Source organism: Pinus tabuliformis, chromosome Q, assembly GCF_031772625.1.
Source record: "Pinus tabuliformis cultivar Carrire ecotype Pingquan chromosome Q, CPIR1, whole genome shotgun sequence".
In the NCBI taxonomy this organism is placed as follows: Eukaryota; Viridiplantae; Streptophyta; class Pinopsida; order Pinales; family Pinaceae; genus Pinus; species Pinus tabuliformis.
In genome coordinates this window covers 540,910,049-540,930,099 of record NC_142296.1, presented here as the reverse complement: position 1 = coordinate 540,930,099, position 20,051 = coordinate 540,910,049, and the positions used below count along the sequence as shown (strand labels likewise).

General features: G+C 41.7%; 1 protein-coding gene across 1 annotated transcript in view; it reads left to right on the top strand.

Moving 5' to 3' along the window:
• LOC149220577 (uncharacterized) overlaps positions 1-20,051 on the top strand; it is a 529,656-nt gene that overhangs the window by 193,333 nt on the left and 316,272 nt on the right. The window contains exon 17 of the mRNA XM_089384824.1: positions 9,251-9,383. Within this exon, the coding sequence (XP_089240950.1) occupies positions 9,251-9,383 (133 nt within the window). The remainder of the gene's footprint in view (positions 1-9,250; positions 9,384-20,051) is intronic.

Sequence of the window (20,051 nt, the reverse complement as noted above, 5' to 3'; positions counted from 1 at the left end):
ATATATATATATATATATATATATTTGTTACACGGGAACCGCTCCCGAGAGGTGGGAAACCCGTTCCAATGGTTCCCACACTCCCGGGAGCTTTGGAATTGTATGGGAACGTTACCTTTTCAGCGGGAGCTGCAATGGGAGCTGGGGAAAGTTCCGGGAGCTTTGAAGACTATTTTTTTGGAGTTCTGGCGTTCCCTCGGATTGGGGAATACAAACACTGTAGAGAAATATGTTGAATTGCCCACAAAACATGAGCCTATGTTGAAACCTTCGCAGGAAGAAAGGCCAAAGACATCCTTAACACTGATATCCTTAATTGAGAAACTAGAGCAATCCCTTGATGGGTTAAGGAAGCGTGTGGCACCTCGATGTAAGGGCGATATCTGGGATGTCATGCTGATGAGTATTTCTTTTGCTGTTTATGTATATATATCGCAAAAGATTGTGTGTGCATATTGTATGTGGCAGTCAATGCTTAAACATTAGAGTTGCTTTGCTTTTTCTCTTAAGAATAACTAGAGAAACATATGTAAAACTGTTTCTTTGTATTTTTAAGCCAGATTGTTTCAAAGACTGGTCATGTGTCAGAGAACTGATAATGAACTTGACATTTTATATATATAAAAGGGAGAGACTCAAGGAGAGAGACACCCAAAGAATATATTTATATATAAGAGAGATTATATATTTATTATTTATATATTTAAATTGATTTTAATATTTGAATACTTTGATTCAATATTAATTTTGATTATTATATAAATTATATAATTAAAAAAAATATTTTTTATATTTTATATTTTTTTATTATATAATATTACTGCTCCCAATTAGTTGTTTCCTGTAAATTTTGGGGAAACTTTTAGCTGTTCCAGACACTCGTACCCAAGTTCCCAATGTTCCCACATTCCAGAAACACACACACACACACACACACACACACATATATTAATGAAAGAAAATGTAAGGACAACATATGGATTGACATCTAAAGTTAGAGATAATGGTGATGGTGTAATTCTGGTCCAACTGTCAATATGGGGTAGCATCGAATGTGCTCTAGCCATTAAAATTGGTGGAGAGGCTAAAGCACATGAGATCTCCAAGACCCAAAAATGATTTGGACAAATATTACCCGGTTTGGGAGATATTAAAATTTTTAATATTAATAATGGAGTTCCTAAGTCTAAACTTAGGAAAAGTAAAATATTAATGGGTATTAATATAAAACTGGGTTAGAAGGTTCCAAAAGTCATGGATCAAGCCAAATCTAATCTTAGCCGTTGATTAGAGATTTAATCTCGGCCGTTGAAGGACCAACGAGCAAAAGTATAAGAAGAGGCTTGAGGGTCAGTTGGAGAACACACTAGAGTGACCAGTCATTCATTTTGCTAGAACGGGCTTGCTAAGCAAAAGTGAATCAATGATCAACAACGAGGGGCAGTGAATACCGGACAGAGAGGCAGAGACAGTACTGAGAGACCAACACAAAAGCAGAGAGAGTGAGAGCAACAACTAGTTCAGGGAACACAGAGCCCAACAGAGACAACGAAGAGGCTAGAGGGAATGCGTCATCCACGCGGAGGCTGCTGGAGTGACGCAGAGGGTCCCAAAGGCTGCGCAGTGCCTGAGAGGGCTAACGCAGAGGGTCCTGGGGCTAACGCAGAGGCCAGAAGGGCCAACACTAAGCGTCAGAGTTGTCAGAGAGGGTTTCGTGGGACAGGTTTTTTGAATACCTATTTTCGAATATAGAGGTATTGCTCCGTGTATTTTTCTCTGTTGGGTGAGCCAGTTAGGCACCCAGTTGTACTCAAGGAAATATTGCATAATAATATGTTGGAATTTCTATGTCTATCAGTTAGAAATTCTTCCTGTACTTTCTGATTTATTTCTTCCTACTTGTTTTGTTAATTAACAAGTTATTTACCATGTAAATATTGAAAATAAATACAAGTACAGTCTCAACACATACAAATCATCAACTGAAGGAAAAAGAACAAGCACACAGGTGACATTGCTATTTTTGGACTAATGTCCCGGAAAAACCCAATGTGGGAAAACTAGTGCAACTATCTGAGGGTTTTATTATTAAGCAGTTTCATAATACAATCTGGGTGCCAGAAATGGCTCACCCAACAGAGAATGCCCTCGGCAGTAGTACCTCTCAGTCAGAGATAGATATTAGCCCCAATTTACCCCACGAAATCTCTCAGCGTTAGCCTCTAGGGTCTGCGTCAGGCTCTCTGGCCCAGCGTCAGCCTCTCTGGCCTAGCGTCAGCCTCTCTGGTCTCTGCGTCATTCTCTGGAGCCTCTGTGTGACCCACGTTGGCCCTCTTCAGGCTCTGCGCAGCTCCTGGATGCCTCTGCATGGCCTCTAGTGGCCTTTTGCTGGCTTTGCGTCAACCCTCTCCCGGCTTTTGCATTGATGCTCCCGGTACTATCTTTGCGTCTCTTCTACTGCATTCACTGCCCCTCAACTGCAACTCTGATCACTCCGTCGATTTCCTTAGCAAGCCCTGCCCTAGAAAATCGAATTCTTGATCAACTCGGTGTATTCTCCAAGCGACCGTCAAGCCTCCTCTTATACTTTTCTTGTTGACAATTCAACGATCGAAATTAAGTCCCTAATCAATGGCTAAGATTTGATCTGGCTTGATCCATTACTTTTGGACCATTTTAATTCAGTTTTATATTAATTCACATTAATATTTTATTTTCCCTAAGTTTAGACTTGGGGACTCCATTAAAAATATTAATTATTTTAATATCTCCCAAACTGGGTAGATTCTGCCCAAAACATTTCTGGGTATTGGAGATATTATGTGCTTTAGCCTCTCCACCAATTTTTGTGGCTAGAGCACATCCGATGCTACCACAAATCAACACTCCCTCTTAGCGAGCATTGTGCTCTAGTAATACTCCTCACTGAGCATCACTCTGATCATCCGACATCGGTCCCTGTGCTGATGCTAGGCCTGCTGCCCAACATCCTCTGTATTGCTGCATCATGTACTGTTGCCCATGGCCTTGCCATTGCCACTGCTGGATCTGCACTTCAACCCATCTCATCATGCTGCATAGTGCTGCCCATAGCACTGCCACTGCTAATTGCTGCACTGCAACTCAGTTACTGAGAAGTAAGTAACTGATCTCCCAACTTTGACATCTCCGTCAGGCTAAAACACTCTGATGCTGAAGCTCCCTCTATCACTCCATCCACATCTATCTCTACCGACATCCGCTAATCTTGCTACTTCTCTTTGGGGCTCCCGTAGCAAAGTATAATCCAAGAGGTTGGGTACCTCGAGGATCCCGCCCCTCATCACCTGTAGTTCGTCTGACTACAGCTCGATGTCTCCCCACTTCCTCTCAAGTGGCGTATGAGCACTCATGGCACAGTCATCATCTGTCTCCACTTCTTTCTCCGCCCTTGCTGGTGCAGCCTTGGTCTCAGAAGCCTCTTCCTTGCTCTTCTTCCTCAGACACTGGCTCGCAGAGTGACCCAGTTCCCCACAGTGGAAGCATTTGACCTTGGAGAGGTCCTTCTTCTTCCCTTTCTCCTGTTTTCCCTCAGATGCTAGGGCAACATCCTCCTCTTCCTCCTTGATTCTGACCCCCTTGCCGCTGCTCACTGCCTTGGTTAGCCTTCTGATGTCTTCTTGATGAAGAGCCGCCCACAGTTCCTCCCAATCTGGAAGGGTCAAATTGCCAAATATGCTCTGGACAAATGCCTCCCAATCCTCTGAGACTGCACTCAATGCGGTTCTCACCAACATCTCCCCATCTGGCATGGCCCATATGGAAGTCAGCTAATCCCGAATCTCCTTCAATCGACTGAGGAAGGTGTCTATCTGTTCTCCCTTCTTCATTTGGTATGATCGTTGTTGATTTTCTAGTAGCATCTTCCTCTACACGGAAGTATGCTGATACAATTTCATTAGGGACTCCCACATCGCATTTGTCGTTTCCTTTTCGGCAATATGTGGTACTACATGGTCCTTGTCCTCGTCAATGATGATGCTTTTGGCCCTTGCCATTGCCTCCTCGTACTTTTCATTCTCAGCCGGGTCAACTGGGATTGCTATCGTGTTCAAGGCGAAGTGCTTGAGACAATTCCTGTCTAGAACGGACAAGATCTTGGCCTTCCAGACTACGAAGTTTGAGGCTCTGTCCAGTCTGTCCTGATCTCTTACCCCATTCACTGCCATTTCGCTGCTCCTCTTTCGACTCTTATGAGTCTCTCTACTTCACTCCTAGAAGTTCTCGGTGTGACTCCCTCTGAGCCTCGATTTCCCTCCTGGAAACCCCTCTGCCAATGTCGAGATGCCTGTAGAGTCTCCAAAATGTATTCAAAATATCATCCACTTTCACCTTTATCACCACCATTTCACTCACATGTCGCAACTCCATGACCATATAACCTTTCATTAGCCTCCATTTTCATAATTATATGGGTTACCTTTGTGTTTTCCAAAATTTAATGATTTCTATTATTATAAGTGAATTAAATGGTTAAAATTTAGAAAAATGACATATAATTGCTAAGACTTAAAAGTGGCTTGAGTTTCATGACATGTGTAGGTCATTTGGAAGCTTCCAAGGCACCCTTATGTGGCCTCCAATACTCAAATTCGAATTATCTTCAAGATATGGAAGAAGATTTGGATAAAGGTCAAAGAGGATATGTGTCTCATCATTACCTCTTTGAGTTGTAACTCTATGAGATTTTCTAGGGATTTAGGGAGAGAATAATGGACCTCCATTAATGAGGTAGCTTCTTATGTTTCTGTATAAATAGGAGAGCCTTCTCCTTTGAAAGCCATATGTAAAGTTGGGGAAATGCTCATGTTTTGAATATAGAATTTGGATTTGGCACCATGCTCATGAGTGATGTTCACTTTGATTTGGTTTTGCTTGCATTTGGAGCCTCTCAACTTTCCATCTCTCATGCTTTTGGATTGGCCACCTACAATGTGTGAGATTTATTGTTCTTCATAGATTAAGATTTAATTCTTTTATATCTTTTCCTGTGTGAGAGGTTAAGAGTGATTGTGTTTATTTGCTTTCTACCTAGATGTTAAGAGCAATTGTTTTTATTTGCTTTCATATCTTTTCCTGTGTGAGAGGTTATGAATGATTTTTTTTATTTGCTTTCTACCTAGAAGTTAAGAGCATTTGCTTTTATTTGCTTTCATATCTTTTCATGTGTGAGAGGTTAAGAATGATTGTTTTTTCTTTCATTTCTGAAAGAGTGGTGTGCTTTTCAATTCTTGCAAGATTTAAAGATTAAGATTTCAATTCCGTGCGCTGTACTATAATTGTACTATAATTTCTTTTGAATTGATTGTTGAATTAGAATAGGTGAATTTGGTTTGTCGTTATTTGGTTTCATAGTTAGGTTGATCTAAATTGGTAGTTAATTTTTAGCATATATAGTGCACGCACGCTTCGCAAGTTTTACGAAACCCCCAGGTTGATAATTAAATGATAGGTAATTAATTTGCCTCAACAATGCCCCCACTCTGATTGTTAGTGTAGCTGCACCACTGATCCTGATTTCTTGGCTAGAAATCCTCGACAACAACTCCCTCCACCTTGGTCTTGCCCTGTTAGGTACTGTTCTGACTACAGTACCCCACCAGCTTCACTCCGCAACTTACCCACAGCCTCCTATGCCCCAACAAATGGAAGGTTAGAGCCTCTAGGCTCTGCCCAATCTCGGCACCAGCAAAATCCGCACCTCTTGGCCATGGGCGTCAATCCTTCCTGACTGAGAAAGGTGACCGGGCATAGTGTAGGTCAGGTCTGATCTTGTTTACCATTGCGCTGATCCTCTCCCTGACTCGAACTAATGACGCAGGCACTGTGTGACCCCTTCCTTGCTGCTTTTCCGCTAGGAACAACTTCTGTCACTCGGGACAGCTGTTTCTGCTGCTGCTGCTTTGCTCGACTGATGCCCTAAGTTACCTTGTGATCTACAACCACGCTCTGATACCATGTTGGAATTTTTAAGTCTATCCGTTAGAAATCCTTCCTGTAATTTCTGATTTATTTCTTCCTACTTGTTTTGTTAATTAACAAGTTATTTACCATGTAAATATTGAAAATAAATACAAGTACAGTCTCAACACATACAGATCATCAACTGAAGGAAAAAAAACAAGCACACAAGTGATACCGTTATTTTTGGAGTAATGTCCCCAGAAAAACCCAATGCCGGAAAACCAGTGCAACTATCTAAGGGTTTTATTATTAAGCAGTTTCAGAATACAATCTGGGTGCTAGAAATGGCTCACCCAACAGAGAATGCCCTTGGCAGTAGTACCTCTAAGTTGGAGACAAATATCAGCCCCAATCTGCCCACGAAATATCTTAGCATCGGCCTCTAGGGTCTGCATCAGGCTCTCTGGCCCAGCGTCAGCCTCTAGGGTCTGCATCAGGCTCTCTGGCCCAGCGTCAACCTCTTGGGTCTTTGCGTCAGCCTCTGGAGCCTCTGTGTGTCCCACGTTGGACCTCCTTAGGCTTTGCGCAAGTCCTAACTGCCTCTACGTGGCCTCTGGATGGTTTTGCGTGGCCTCTGGTGGCCTATAGCTGGCTTCGTGTCAACCCTCTCCCAGCTTTTGCGCTGATGCTCCTGGTACTATCTCTGCTTTTCTACTACTGCATTCATTAACCCTCCGCTGCAACTCTGAGCACTCCTTCAATTTCCTCAGCAAGCCCTGCCCCAGAAAATCGAATTCTTGATCAACTTGGTGTATTCTCCAAATGACCCTCAAGCCTCCTCTTATATTTTTCTTGTTGACAATTCAACGATCGAGATTAAGTCCCTAATCAACGACTAAGATTAGATCTGGTTTGATTCATGACTTTTAGACCATTCTAACTCAGTTTTATATTAATTCACATTAATATTTTATTTTCCCTAAGTTTAGACTTAGGGACACCATTGAAATTATTAATTATTTTAATATCTCCCAAACTGGTTAGATTTTGCCCAAACCATTTTTGGGTATTGGAGATCTTATGTGCTTTAGCTTCTCCACCAATTTTCGTGGCTAGAGCACATTCGATGCTACCCCAAATCAACATAATAAACCCTCAGAATAGCTGCACCGGTTTTCTCGCATTGGGTTTTTTCGGGGACATTTGTCCAAAAATAACAGTGTCACTTGTGTGTTTGTTTTCTTTCAGCTGATGATCTATAGATGTGATTGTATTATGTTTATTTCGGTATTTAAATGTTTTAAATAATTTGTTCAGAATTTACAAGTAGAAGAAATAAACTAGCAGAATACAGATTAATTTTCTAACGGACAGACTTAGAAAATTCAACACCAACAAGCTGATTAAACTATGGCTAAGAGTATTTTTTTTATTTGCAAAGCTTTGCGAGAGAGAGCTTTTACTTACATCGGCTTACCCACACTTTCCCCCCTCTTTTTTAGATTAAGTTTTCTCTAAGTCCTGTTTTCTTTAGATAAGCATTCTGCTCTTAGGACTTTGAAAGGGGTGTGTGGGGAAGGCAAGTGGAGAGGGGGGAGCTGGCATGGCATAATGACCCAGGTTTTTTTCTTTTTTTGTTCCAAATTTATTTTGCTCTTCAACTCTTTAACCTGTTATTGGGTTTGATTTTACTTTTTGCTTTCATTTTTTTTTTTTCATTCTTCACGACCCTCTTTTGGATGATCTTTTGTAAGTTAACTGTTAGACATAGATTAGGGGAATCTTTGTTGTTTTATGGATGAGATGGAAAGTGAAAGAGTATTTAGCGGAAAATGTTTAGTATCGAAGGGATATGTCCACACTACCCACCCTGATTTCCCAGTAGCACCTATTGGTCAAGTGAAAGAGTATTTAGCGGAAAATGTTTAGTATCGAAGGGATATGTCCACACTACCCACCCTGATTTCCCAGTAGCACCTATTGGTCTAGCTTAAAGCATATTTATCCAAAAGCAATTGTCCTGAATGGTTAGAAATAGTAACAAGGTAACCTCTTTGCTAAGTTAAAAGTGATAAATCATAAAACATCCATCTAATGCTAGCATCTGATCAAGAAGTTGAATCCTTAGCACTATTGTCTAAGTAATGGCTTCATCTAGCACATCTGAGATCAAGGGCATGGGAACTTATACAACACTGTATATGAATGACTGATGAGCAAAAATTCTTGTTCAAAGCTGCAACAAATCATGCCAATTGATTGTGTCTCTATGGGAGTTGCCTCAAGGGCAACAGGAAGGATTAACTTTATGTGCATGCTCAATTACAACTCAAATGAACTTTAATCAATGACATGTTCTGTCCAAAGGAATCCTTTAATGCGTATTTCAAATGACCTCATTCTAAGCAGAGTAATGTTGAGCAGCGACATAGAAAATGTCAAGGGTATCTCTTACTAAGATGGAATATGAAACTGAATAGTTCTATAATTGCTTACATTCAAACAACCTTTATTAACTTCATTTGAGTGGTGGAGGCCGGCCCTCAAAATTCATGCTCATTATTCAACCTTTTAGTCATGAAGATATCTATGATGCAGTGTAGGTTTGGAACAGGAGGGATATATTTTCCTGTGCTTGTAGGCTAGATATTTAAGAGGGGATGGATCATAATGAGCCTTTATAAACCAGATGCTAGTTTATAATTATAATGCTAGAGATGACAAATAAAAAGCTTACGTGAGAATGGCTTTATTGGTCAGATCCATTAATCATTGACAACATAGTGAATATTTTTGTACAAGCATCAGCAAATTTTTATTCTTTTGAATATATCGATATTTTTTTCTTGACTCATGGTTCTTTGGCCAGAAGTTGGACTTGTGCCTCTCAAGCACTCAAGACTTGCACATGATTCTTAAAAATTTGAATATATTTACAAAAATATTGCCAAACATTTTATTGTTGTCATTTTAGGAATTAGTAAGATTCAGAAAGGTTTATACACATTAAGACAAGCATTGATCCTTGAAATTTTCCTTGCTATCAATTACCTTTATTTATATTTACCACCAAAATTTGCAGAACTTTTAACTATACTCCACATGTCATTTGTGGCTTTCCACTATGCAGTGTAGTAGTCTGCCCAATATGGTTTTTACTTATAAGTAGGTACAATTTCAGGTCGTTTCTGTGTTTTGTGTAGAGTTGGAAGCGAGGGAAGTATGAATGTATGCTTATTCCAGTATTTTCTGCAGATATTTCTTTTTAATTCTGATTGACCATCTTAAGTTCTTTATTGCATGCCAGTGAAAACCTATGCTCTCTTCGCGAAGGAAAGGATAGGCTGGCTGTCAGTGTTATTTGGACTGTTGATCCAGATAATGATTTTGAAGTTCTGGATGTTTGGTCTGGAAGAACAATCATTCGATCTCGTCATCAGGTTTGAATTTCAATTCTTCTTGCATGATCCTATGTTTTCTATAAAGTCTAGAGTTTAACAAAAACCTTGAACCATCTAAGCAGGAATCGGATGCTTAAATGAAAATGGGACTAAAAGGAAGAGGGCCAAAAACCTTAGTTTAGGAGGGAAACGTATGAATTATGAACATATAATGTAGATCCAGCTTTGTTATAGGTCACTTAAGGTCATCACTCATTAGCAGACACTCTTCCCAACTCAACGAGTCTGGTGATTGCCTATTTTGTCATATCTTATGCTAGATTTGCTATATCACATTTTGAGTTTAGGCAATAATTTTAACTTTACCTTAATCAATATCATTGAGGATAGTTATTGCACTTCAGGGCCAATTTATAGAATTTTTAAAATCATTTTGTCATATTGTAGCTACAGATTTATCTGGTGCACATCACTATCATATTGGATGTAATTTTGTGCGACATATTCTGATTAAAAAACATCTGTATGTGGACTTTCGATTTGCTCTTCTTATGTTCTTTTATTATTATAAAATGTTTGAACTTTGTCTGCAGCTTTTTTTGTGAAACGTGATCATGTAACATACATAAATACATTTATAATAATAATCATAATAATGTTGAGAAATCTAGGGCAACCAATTAGGGTGTTTGATTAAATTGATTTCTCTGCAATTCTTTACATTTTCTTGTGAGTTATATTAGAGCATTAGTATTATTATTTAGTTCTGTTCATCATCAAGACAAATGCCAATAAGATCACAATGCAAACATGAGAACACCAGATGTAGGTTGCTAGCCAGGGCCAAAATCTCTCCTAGAGAGGAAAACCCACAAAAATATCTTCTTATAGAATTTCAAGAAGACTTCCAAGATCTTGACCTTGACCTCGACCAAACCCCAAATGATGTCTCTGTAAAAACCAGACTGAGGAAACCATGTTACTTCCTTCAAACTTGCATGTGTGAGCCACACAGACAGAATTTCGTTTTCTTCCACAGATTCGCTGGCCTCCCAAGAATTCGCTCCTCTTCCCACACTTTTCTTCGTTAGGATCAGAGATAACTTGTTTGATGTATGTATAAAATAAGGGGAGGTTCTTCTTTTTATAGGTCTCCATGAGAGCAAATTAGGCCTCTCTCGGCCGACTTGAAGAGGGCTGGCCGACTCATCATTTGGAGGCTTCTAGACATGACATATTACATTAAATATTTTTCTTTCTTGTTACATGGGCCCTCCAAGGGCTAGCACATCATGACCTTGACTCTTGGCTTGAAAACAAGACCTTCAGAGCACACAATGGGTGCTTTGACCTAGGACCACAACATAATGGGCAAGAAACCCATTTCAATAAAATAAATTTTCTTTTCTTTTATTTTGACCAGTACATCAATAATTACATCAAGTCGTGACTCGAACAATTATGAAGATCGACACTAGTTACATTTCAACAAATAAAACAATATTGAATAACGAAAAGTCACATCTCTTAATGACATGTCTATGCAATTAGGTTACCATTCAATGTGTATTTATATGCAAAATCGCATGTTACTATAATCATTAATGTGATATTCCTACTCAGTATTTTGCTAAGTAAATATCTATTTTGTTCATTTTTGATTTATTGCACGGATGCATATAGGAAAGGTGGGCTTGGAGGACCCACACTTGACTTTTGGCTTAAGATACACTCAAACATTAGAACTAGAGGGAAAAATTGTGGCGTTGGTGGAGCACGAGGGCCACCACATGAGATTTTTGGCTCACATGGGAAGTACACTCTCATTGGAGTGGATTTGGTGTGGGAAGTTCGATGTGGGCCCACATGGGCATTTTGGAGGCATCTCGACAAAAGGAGGAAGAAACACTCATTTGCTCTTTCATTCATCATTTGCAAAATTGTCTATGACAAGAGCACGCTTGAGCTGAAGCCAAGTCTGCAAGTGTTGTTTAGCACACGGGTGTCTTCGAGCGGAGATCTCAGTGCTTGCTTCGGTGGACTTCAAGTCCCAACCCAAGGAGGGAGTTTCATCTTGCCTTTTCGCACTACCAGCAGGAGGTCAATGTCTTGGGAGAGGAGCAGCTACAACAACACAAAGATTGCACAGTTCTTTGTGGGAGCACTCCGAGAGGTGGAGTGAGTTGTGATTGGGGTTGAAACTTGAGGTGAAGGTCGGGGAAGCATTTTGAGGAGTATTGCAGCCATTTTGGAGGCCTTTTGCAACATATTTTACAGGTGGGTTGAATCACCTAGCAGTTGAGCCATTGAGGGGAAATAGGGCTGAGATTTTCGAAGTCAAGCATAAGCCAAATCCTTTGTGGGTTATTCTAGGTATTTGGTGGAGAGGCTGAGGTTAATTTCCCAGAATTTTCTGAGCACTAGAGAGGGCCCTAGCAGTAGATCCATTCAACCAACATCATATTTCTCGGCATCTTCAGCGCAGAGCTTGAGCAACATAGCAGCAGATCAGAGGAGGGTGTCTTATTTGCCATTTGGGGCTTTGCTAGCTTGTCTTGAGCAAACCAAGGTGCATTCCTTCCAATACCTTATTGTACACCCATATTTATTAATAAAAAGAGCTCAACAACGCAGTGTTGGTGCAATTTTATGATTTGATTGTTTGTCATTGTTTTATGGTGTTTTTGTCTATGTTTTCTTTGCATATTTACTGTTAATTTTCCTTAGGGATATTACAGTGGTATCAGAGCTCATAGACTTGGCACAACCTGTGGGAGTAGCGCAGTCTATGACACTGGAGGATAGGCAAAACGTGACATACCGAAGGCAGAGGTATAGAAGCAGAGAGAGGCAGTTGCAAATTACTCCTGACCCTGTGACAACAGAGCTTGAGGTCGAAGAAGCAAACATGGGTGACAATGAGGGAGACAAAAGGAGTTTGCCCATCTTTTGTTGAAGGCAGTACAAGACTTGTCTTGGAATATCAAAGGAATAGGCCAGCGAAATGGCAATGCCAACAAGGGTGAGGGAGTCCAAGGGGATTTCCAATTTGGAGAAGGGTCCGATACTTCGCAACATCACACATCCCTTAATCCCAACATGCCACTGATTCCAAACGCACCCCCTAAGTCTACCATTCCCACGTTCCTAACATCTAGAGCTGGTGGGCAATCAGAGTAGGAGGATGCACCTTATGGGGACTATTTCTTGGAGTATTTGTCCTATGAACCTGATTTTGGGAAGGCCATTACTTTCAAGGATTTCTTCCAGTTGAAGGGCAACAATAGGCCCCAAGGACAGAGTGGAAGAGGCTACATGCAGGGGACAAACATGCAACACATTGTGGGGAGGCTATTTCTCCCAACTTTCGATGGGTCTTGCAAGAGCTTGGCCAAGGGATGGGTCAAAAAGCTGGATGTCTATTTCCAGCTGAATCAGATGATGAAGGGAGAGGAAATCAAGATTGCCACATTGCATCTGGAAGGGGAAGTCCATGACTGGTGGTTCCATGTGCTGACCACGTTTGGACATGCAGGAGTAACCACTTATGATGATTTCACTAGGAGGGTGTTGGAGTGATTCAAGGGGAAAGATCCTGAGGAGTATTTTGGGGAGCTGAGAAGGCTCAAGCAGACCGGGAGTGCAGAGGCATACATTTCAGAGTTTCTACGGTTACCTGTGATGGTGCCGGATTTGTTGGAGTCTAGGAGGATTTACATGTTTGTGGATGGGCTAACAGAGCCATTGTGCGGGTTAGTGAGGTTTGATAGGCCCACTACATTACAGAATGCAGTAGGGAGAGCCCGAGATTTACAGGATGCCCTACCTAGGGCTCGAGCACCACTACCTCCTAGACAGGGTTTCCAGCAGAGGGGAAAAGACACCAGGGCTCCACCACCGAGGGCCAATCAAGGGCGTGGGAAGCTAGATGAGGAGACTCGGAGAGACCTCAGGAGGAGGAAATTGTGTTTCACCTGTCAGTAGCGGTGGGCACTAGGCCATAGATGTGTAGAGGGCAAAGCCCACTATATCGAGGTCTTCTCTGACAGTGATGCAGAGGATGAGACATATTTTGAGATGGGTGGAGATGACAGCTCAACATCTCAGGAGGGAGGATCACCACCACCACCACCACCACCAAGGGGAGTTTCCTTTGCACCTTCTGGAGGAGTCCTTGCATCACTGCTTGGGGTACCCAAGTTTTTGACCCTGAGGATCAGAGGCACTGTTCAGGGGCAGCGTGTATCAATTCTGGTGGGGCTACCCACAATTTCATTGATGCTCAGTTGGTTTAGAGGAGAGGCATCACAATTGAGGAGTTTGAGGGATTCTTAGTTTTTGTGCCTGGGGAGAAGACCATGCAGTGCTCTCGCTATGTGCCAGCTTTGACAATGACCATGGGGAACTACTCCATGACAGATCACTTATTTGTAGTAGATGTTGTGGACACCAACGTGGTGTTGGGGGTCCAGTGGCTCTATTCACTTGGCAGAGTCACTAGCGATTGGAGGAAGTTGGAGATGGAGTTTGTAGGGCTAGATGCCAAGCTAGTGTTGCTATGGGGAATGTGCTCATACTCGCCACAGATTGTTTCGGCCCACAGGATGGAGGCTTATTTGAGACATGGGGGCAATGAGTGGGATGTGGAGTTGAGGATCTCAGAGGTTGGGGGCAAGCCCGAGCCACGACATCCTAAGATACAAGCTATTCTGGACAGGTACCCAGTTGTATTTGGAGACATACCACCGGGTCAACCTCCTGATCGGGGGTTTGAGCACACTATTGAGTTGGAGTCGGGAGTGCTGGCCGTTATCACCACTCCTTATCAACATCCTAAGGCATTTTGGGATGAGATAGAGAGGGCCATCCATGAGCTATTGGCACTTGGGCACATCAGACCCAGTTCTAGCCCTTTTGCTTCATCGGTTGTACTAGTGAAGAAGAAGGATGGGTCCTTACATATGTGCATAAATTACTGGGCCCTCAATAAGAAGACACTAAAGAACCAGTACTCCATCCCACGTATAGATGAGTTGATGGATGAGTTGAGTGGGGCTAAGTTCTTTTCGAAGATTGATTTGTGGTCGGGGTACCATTAGATCTGGGTAAGGGACCAAAATATCCCAAAGACAGCATTCTGGTGCCATTATGGGCACTTTGAGTTCTTGGTTATGCCCTTTGGGCTAACCAATGCACCAACTACCTTCCAGTCATGCATGAACCACGCATTTCGTGGGTAGTTGAGGATGTTCGTGCTAGTATTCTTCGATGACATACTGGATTATAGCCGGACTTGGGAGGAGCACTTGCAGCACATTGAGACAGTGTTGCGCATTGTGGAGGAGCAACAATTCTATGCTAAACTGTCCAAGTGCGAGTTTGGGTTGACTGAGATGCTTTATCTAGGGCACATCATTGGGGTGGACAGTGTGAGAGTACATGAAGAGAAGATTCGAGCTGTTTGGGATTGGCCAGAGCCTCGAAATGTGACTGAGTTGAGGGGTTTCATGGGCATCTGCACTTATTACGTGAAGTTAGTGAAGGGATTCTCCCAACTAGTAGCAACCCTCACTGACTTGACGAAGAAAGGGGCATTTGAGTGGACCACTACAACGCAGGGGATTTTGAGTGCCTTGAACAGGTCATGAGTAACTGTCCGGTGTTGGCACTTCCTGACTTCACCCAACCCTTTTTGTTGGAGTGTGATGCATTAGGAGTGGGTGTGGGGGCTGTGCTGATGCAGGGAGGGCACCCCATAGCTTTCGAGAGTCGGAAGCTACTTCCCTATGAGCTATCGTACTTCATATATGATAAAGAGATGCTGGCCATCATGCATGTGCTGGCCAAGTTTAGACAGTATTTGGTGGGGAACAGGTTCAAAGTCAAGACAAACCACAACAGCCTCAGGTTCTTCTTGGAGTAGAAACAATTGCAGGAGAGGCAGCAAAAGTGGGTGAGAAAGCTCCAAGCATATGACTTTGACATTGAGTATGTCAAGGGAAAGCATAATGTGGTGGCTGATGTGTTGTCTAGGAGGAAAACCACTCTTTCTTTGATGAGCATTGCCCCTGATTGGAGGGCGCAACTATTAGTGGAGTACTCCAAGGATCGGTTCGCGTGTGAGGTCCTTGATGGGTTGGTGATAGATGACTGGTACAGGGTGATGAACAAGGTGATCTACTTTAGAGACCGAATCTATTTGGTACCCAATTCCCAACTGAGAGAGAATATTCTAGAGGCTGCCCACGACTCACAACTAGCAGGGCACCGGGGGTTCACGAAGACATACAAGGCCATTAGAGAGCACTTTGCATGGAGGGGCCTCAAGGATGATGTTCTGAGGCATATCAGGGAGTGTGACACATGCCAACAAAATAAGGGTAAGCAGTCACACCCCGTAGGCCTTTTATAACCGCTTCCCATTTCGGAGGGGAAATGGGAGACCATATCGATGGATTTCATTACCGGGATGCCCACAGTACAGGGTAAAGACTGCATTTTAGTGGTGGATCACCTGACAAAGTTTGCTCATTTCTTCGCCATCTCAGCTCGGTACTTGGCCTCACAGGTGGCTGAATTGTTCTTCAGCGAGGTGTTTCGGCTACATGGTATCCCAAAGACCATTGTTAGTGACTGGGACAGTCAGTTCATGGGTGGATTCTGGCAGGAGCTATTTCGGTTGTTGGGCATTGAGCTCACCTTGAGTACTAGTTAGCATCCTTAGACAGACGGGCAGATGAAGATAGTTAACAAGTGGCTGGAGGGCTACTTGCGTAACTATGTGACAGGTCAACAGACAGCATGGATACGGTGGCTGCACTTGGGTGAGTACTGTTACAACACTACATACCACATGTTGATAGGTATGTCACCATTCTGAGCTTTGTATGGATACGATGCATTGTCTTTCGCTGACATTATGTTTGGAGAAAGCAGGGACCTAAGGGCCAAGGATTAGATACAAGAGAGCCAAGACATTTTGAGGGCTCTTAAAGACAACATGCGGATGGCCCAAAACCAGCAGAAGCTTTATGTAGACAGGGACAAAGTTGAGAGGCAGTTCGAAGTAGGGGACTTGGTCTTTTTGAGGCTTCAACCATATTGACAATCTTCACTCAAACATAAGGCTCCCGAGAAGCTCAAACCCTGCTTTTATGGACCATATCCTGTCACTCGGAGGGTGGAGCAATTAGCATATGAGATGGAGCTACCCCCAGGGAGCCGGGTGCACAACATCTTTCATGTGTCTTGCTTGAAAAATACATTGGGACAACACGTTACAACAACTACAGTTTTACCCCCTATGGACGATGAGGGGCATTTGGTGTTTGAACCATAGGCCATTTTGGATACCCGAGACAAGAATTTGAGAAACAGGGTCATCAAGGAGTTTTTGATCAGATGGATGAATCTGCTAGATGAGGATGCTACCTGGGAGGGTGAGCAGACATTCCAGCATCCTTCATTGTGGTTGCTTGAGGACAAACAACGTTTTTGGTGGGGAGGACTGTGATATTCCTACTTAGTATTTTGCTAAGTAAATATCAATTTTGTTCATTTTTCGTTTATTGCACGGATGCACTTAGGAAAGGTGGGCTTAGAGGACCCACACTTGACTTTTGGCTTAAGATACACGCAAACATTAGAACTAGAGGGAAAAATTGTGGCTTTGGTGGAGCGTGGGGGCCACCACATGAGATTTTCGGCCCACATGGGAAGTATGCTTTCATTGGAGTGGATTTGGTGTGGAAAGTTCAGTGTGGGGCCTGGGCCCACATGGGTATTTTGGAGCCATCTTGACAAAAGGAGGAAGAGACACTCATTTTCTCATTCATTCATCATTTGCAAAATTGTCTATGACAAGAGCACGCTTGAGCTGAAGCCAAGTTTGCAAGTGCTGTTTAGCACACGAGTTTCTTCGAGTAGAGATCTCAGCCCTTGCTTCGGTGGACTTGGAGTGCTAGCCCAAGGAGGGAGTTTCATCTTGTCTTTTCGCACTACCAGTAGGAGGGTTGATTTCCTAGGAGAGGAGCAGCTACAACAACGCAGGGATTGCGCAGTTCTTTGTGGGAGCACTCCGGGAGGTGGAGGAGTGAATTGTGATTGGGGCTGAAACTTGGGGTGAAGGCTGGGGAAGCATTTTGGGGAGTATTGCAGCCATTGTGGAGGCCTTTTGCAACAGATTTTATAGGTGGCTCGAATCAGCCATTAGTTGAGCCATTGAGGGGAAATAGGGCCGAATTTCTGAAGTCAAGCATAGGCCAAATGCTTCATGGGTTATTCTGGGTATTTGGTGGAGAGGCCAGGATTAATTTCACAAAATTTTTTGAGCACCAGAGAGGGCCCTAGCATCCGATCCATTCAGCTAACAATGAATTTCTCAGCATCTTCAGTGCAGAGCTTGAGCAACATAGCTGCAGATTAGAGGAGGGTGACTTATTTGTCATTTGGGGCTTTGCTAGCTTGCCTTGAGCAAGCCCAGGTGCATTCCTTCCAACACCTTATTTTACACCCATATTTATTAATAAAAAGAGCTCAACAATGCAATTTTGGTGCAATTTTATGATTTGATTGTTTGTCACTGTTTTATGGTGTTTTTGTCTATGTTTTCTTTGCATATTTACTATTAATTTTCCTTAGGGACATCACAATTAATTAGTTATATATTCAATACATTATTTATCCTATATGGATTTCTCATTGTTATCCTATTTATTTAGGATATTTGGTATATGAACTAATTGGTTTTGTTACAACAAAATCTAGCACCCTGTCAGTCAATTCAATTGCACTAAAATTCCATTACAGTTAATTCATCAATCCAGGTTGGTAAGCTTGTGAAGTGTAAGGCACAATATATGCCAGGACTTAGTTTCTAACTTTTAATCTATGCAAGAATTGATAGTAAGGGAATGTTGGGATGAGTGTCAATAGGTTGCAGACCGTTCTTGCCTAGAGAAGTAATGCAAGGCTTTTTCCTTGTGATCCAACTTTTAATCTATGCAAACATTAACATAAAAAAGAATGTTGAGACAAATTTTAATAGGTTGCTCAAGGTTCTTGCCTAAACAAGTAACACAAGGGTTTGTCCTTGTGATCCAACTTTTAATCGATGAAAAAGAAGAATTATCAACTTGAAAAGACTTAGTTGACCAATTTCCATAGGTTACATAGGGTTTTGCCTTTAGCAAATTACTCAGGGTTCATAATTGTATTAACTAAAAGGGTTCTGAATCTTCTAGTAACATAGTTCTTTAATCAAGTAGATAATTCAAATTTGCAAGTAAATAAGCACTCCAAACTGTAAGAAAATCAACTGAAAGAACACACTTGAATCAAACTAACTATAACTAAACAAAACTAAGAAAAGAAGAGCCATTGATCTCATACACAATGGGGCCTTTGGCTCAGTGAAGCTCTACTGGAGAGTCTACAAAACTGAAGTTAACTCAGCACATATGGATTGGAAAAGAGCAAGCTGCTTGTTTTGATATTAAATCAAAGAAGCAAATAGATCTTCTACAGTTGATTCATAAACATATGCTTGACCTCTTCTTTGGCTTCTTCTAGCTCCAACCCTCACAAATGACTGATATTCTCTCATATTTATATATATAACTCATCCTTCACAAAAGGAAAGAAGTTACAACAAGATAAAACCAATCCATAAATAAGTGGATCTACAACCAACTTATCTTAGGTGTTGGATGATGGAGATTGTTAGAAAATCAGAAAGGCAGAAAGATTTTGTTGTTCTAGATAATTACTTGTGATGTTTCTTATTATTACGATTCTTTATATCTTCTTTCTTTAGTTCATCAAGCAATTACCAAAGGAAGCAACACATAAAAGAATAAACACCAAATGTAGGCATATTCCAAGGCAAAACCCCCTCGGTACTAGATGTAGGCACATGCCAGGGCAAAAACCCCTCGAAGGGAAAACCCAGTCAAGGTAATTCTTCCTTTCAATAGTATTCTTTGAGACTCTTCACCCTAGACCAGGACCACACCTTCCCTCCACACCAAGTCAACCTCCCAAAATTTCAACCTCTTTCTAGCAACTTCGACTAGGTAGCAGCTTACGGCAATTGATAGCTTTCGGCAACAGTGAAACTTGGAAGACTTCGATCTCCCAATCTAGGACACGAAACAGAGAAAGAGAAACACCAAAATTTCAATTTTCCTTCTCTCCTTAGACTTCCCCAAACTCGCATTCACTTTGGCTCTCCGACAATAGACTTCACACCTCTTCCTAGTTACAAGACAACTTCGCACTTCTTCCTAGCTACAAGAGAATTTTTCACTTCTTCCCAGCTACAAGAGAATTCGAATGTGTGTGAGAGAATGATCTTAAAAATGAATTCGATGACCTTCCTTTTATAGGCTTCATGTGGGGTCGAATAGGTTCCTTAGGCTGACTTGATCTTCTCTTAGGCCGACATGGTGTGGATGTTACATAATTCATATTTGACTCAATACTTAACCTTTTTACATGATTCAAAAGCCCAATAAGGGTCTCTTCAAATGTACAATGACTCTATAGACTCAGAATAAATCCTAGAAGTCCTCAATGGGGACTTTGACCTAAAACATGGTGACCCAAGCATGAAATCGATGCTTTAATAAGTTACAATAATATATATATATATATATATATATATATATATGTATATATATATTTTTTTTAATTTTTTTGACAAGTACA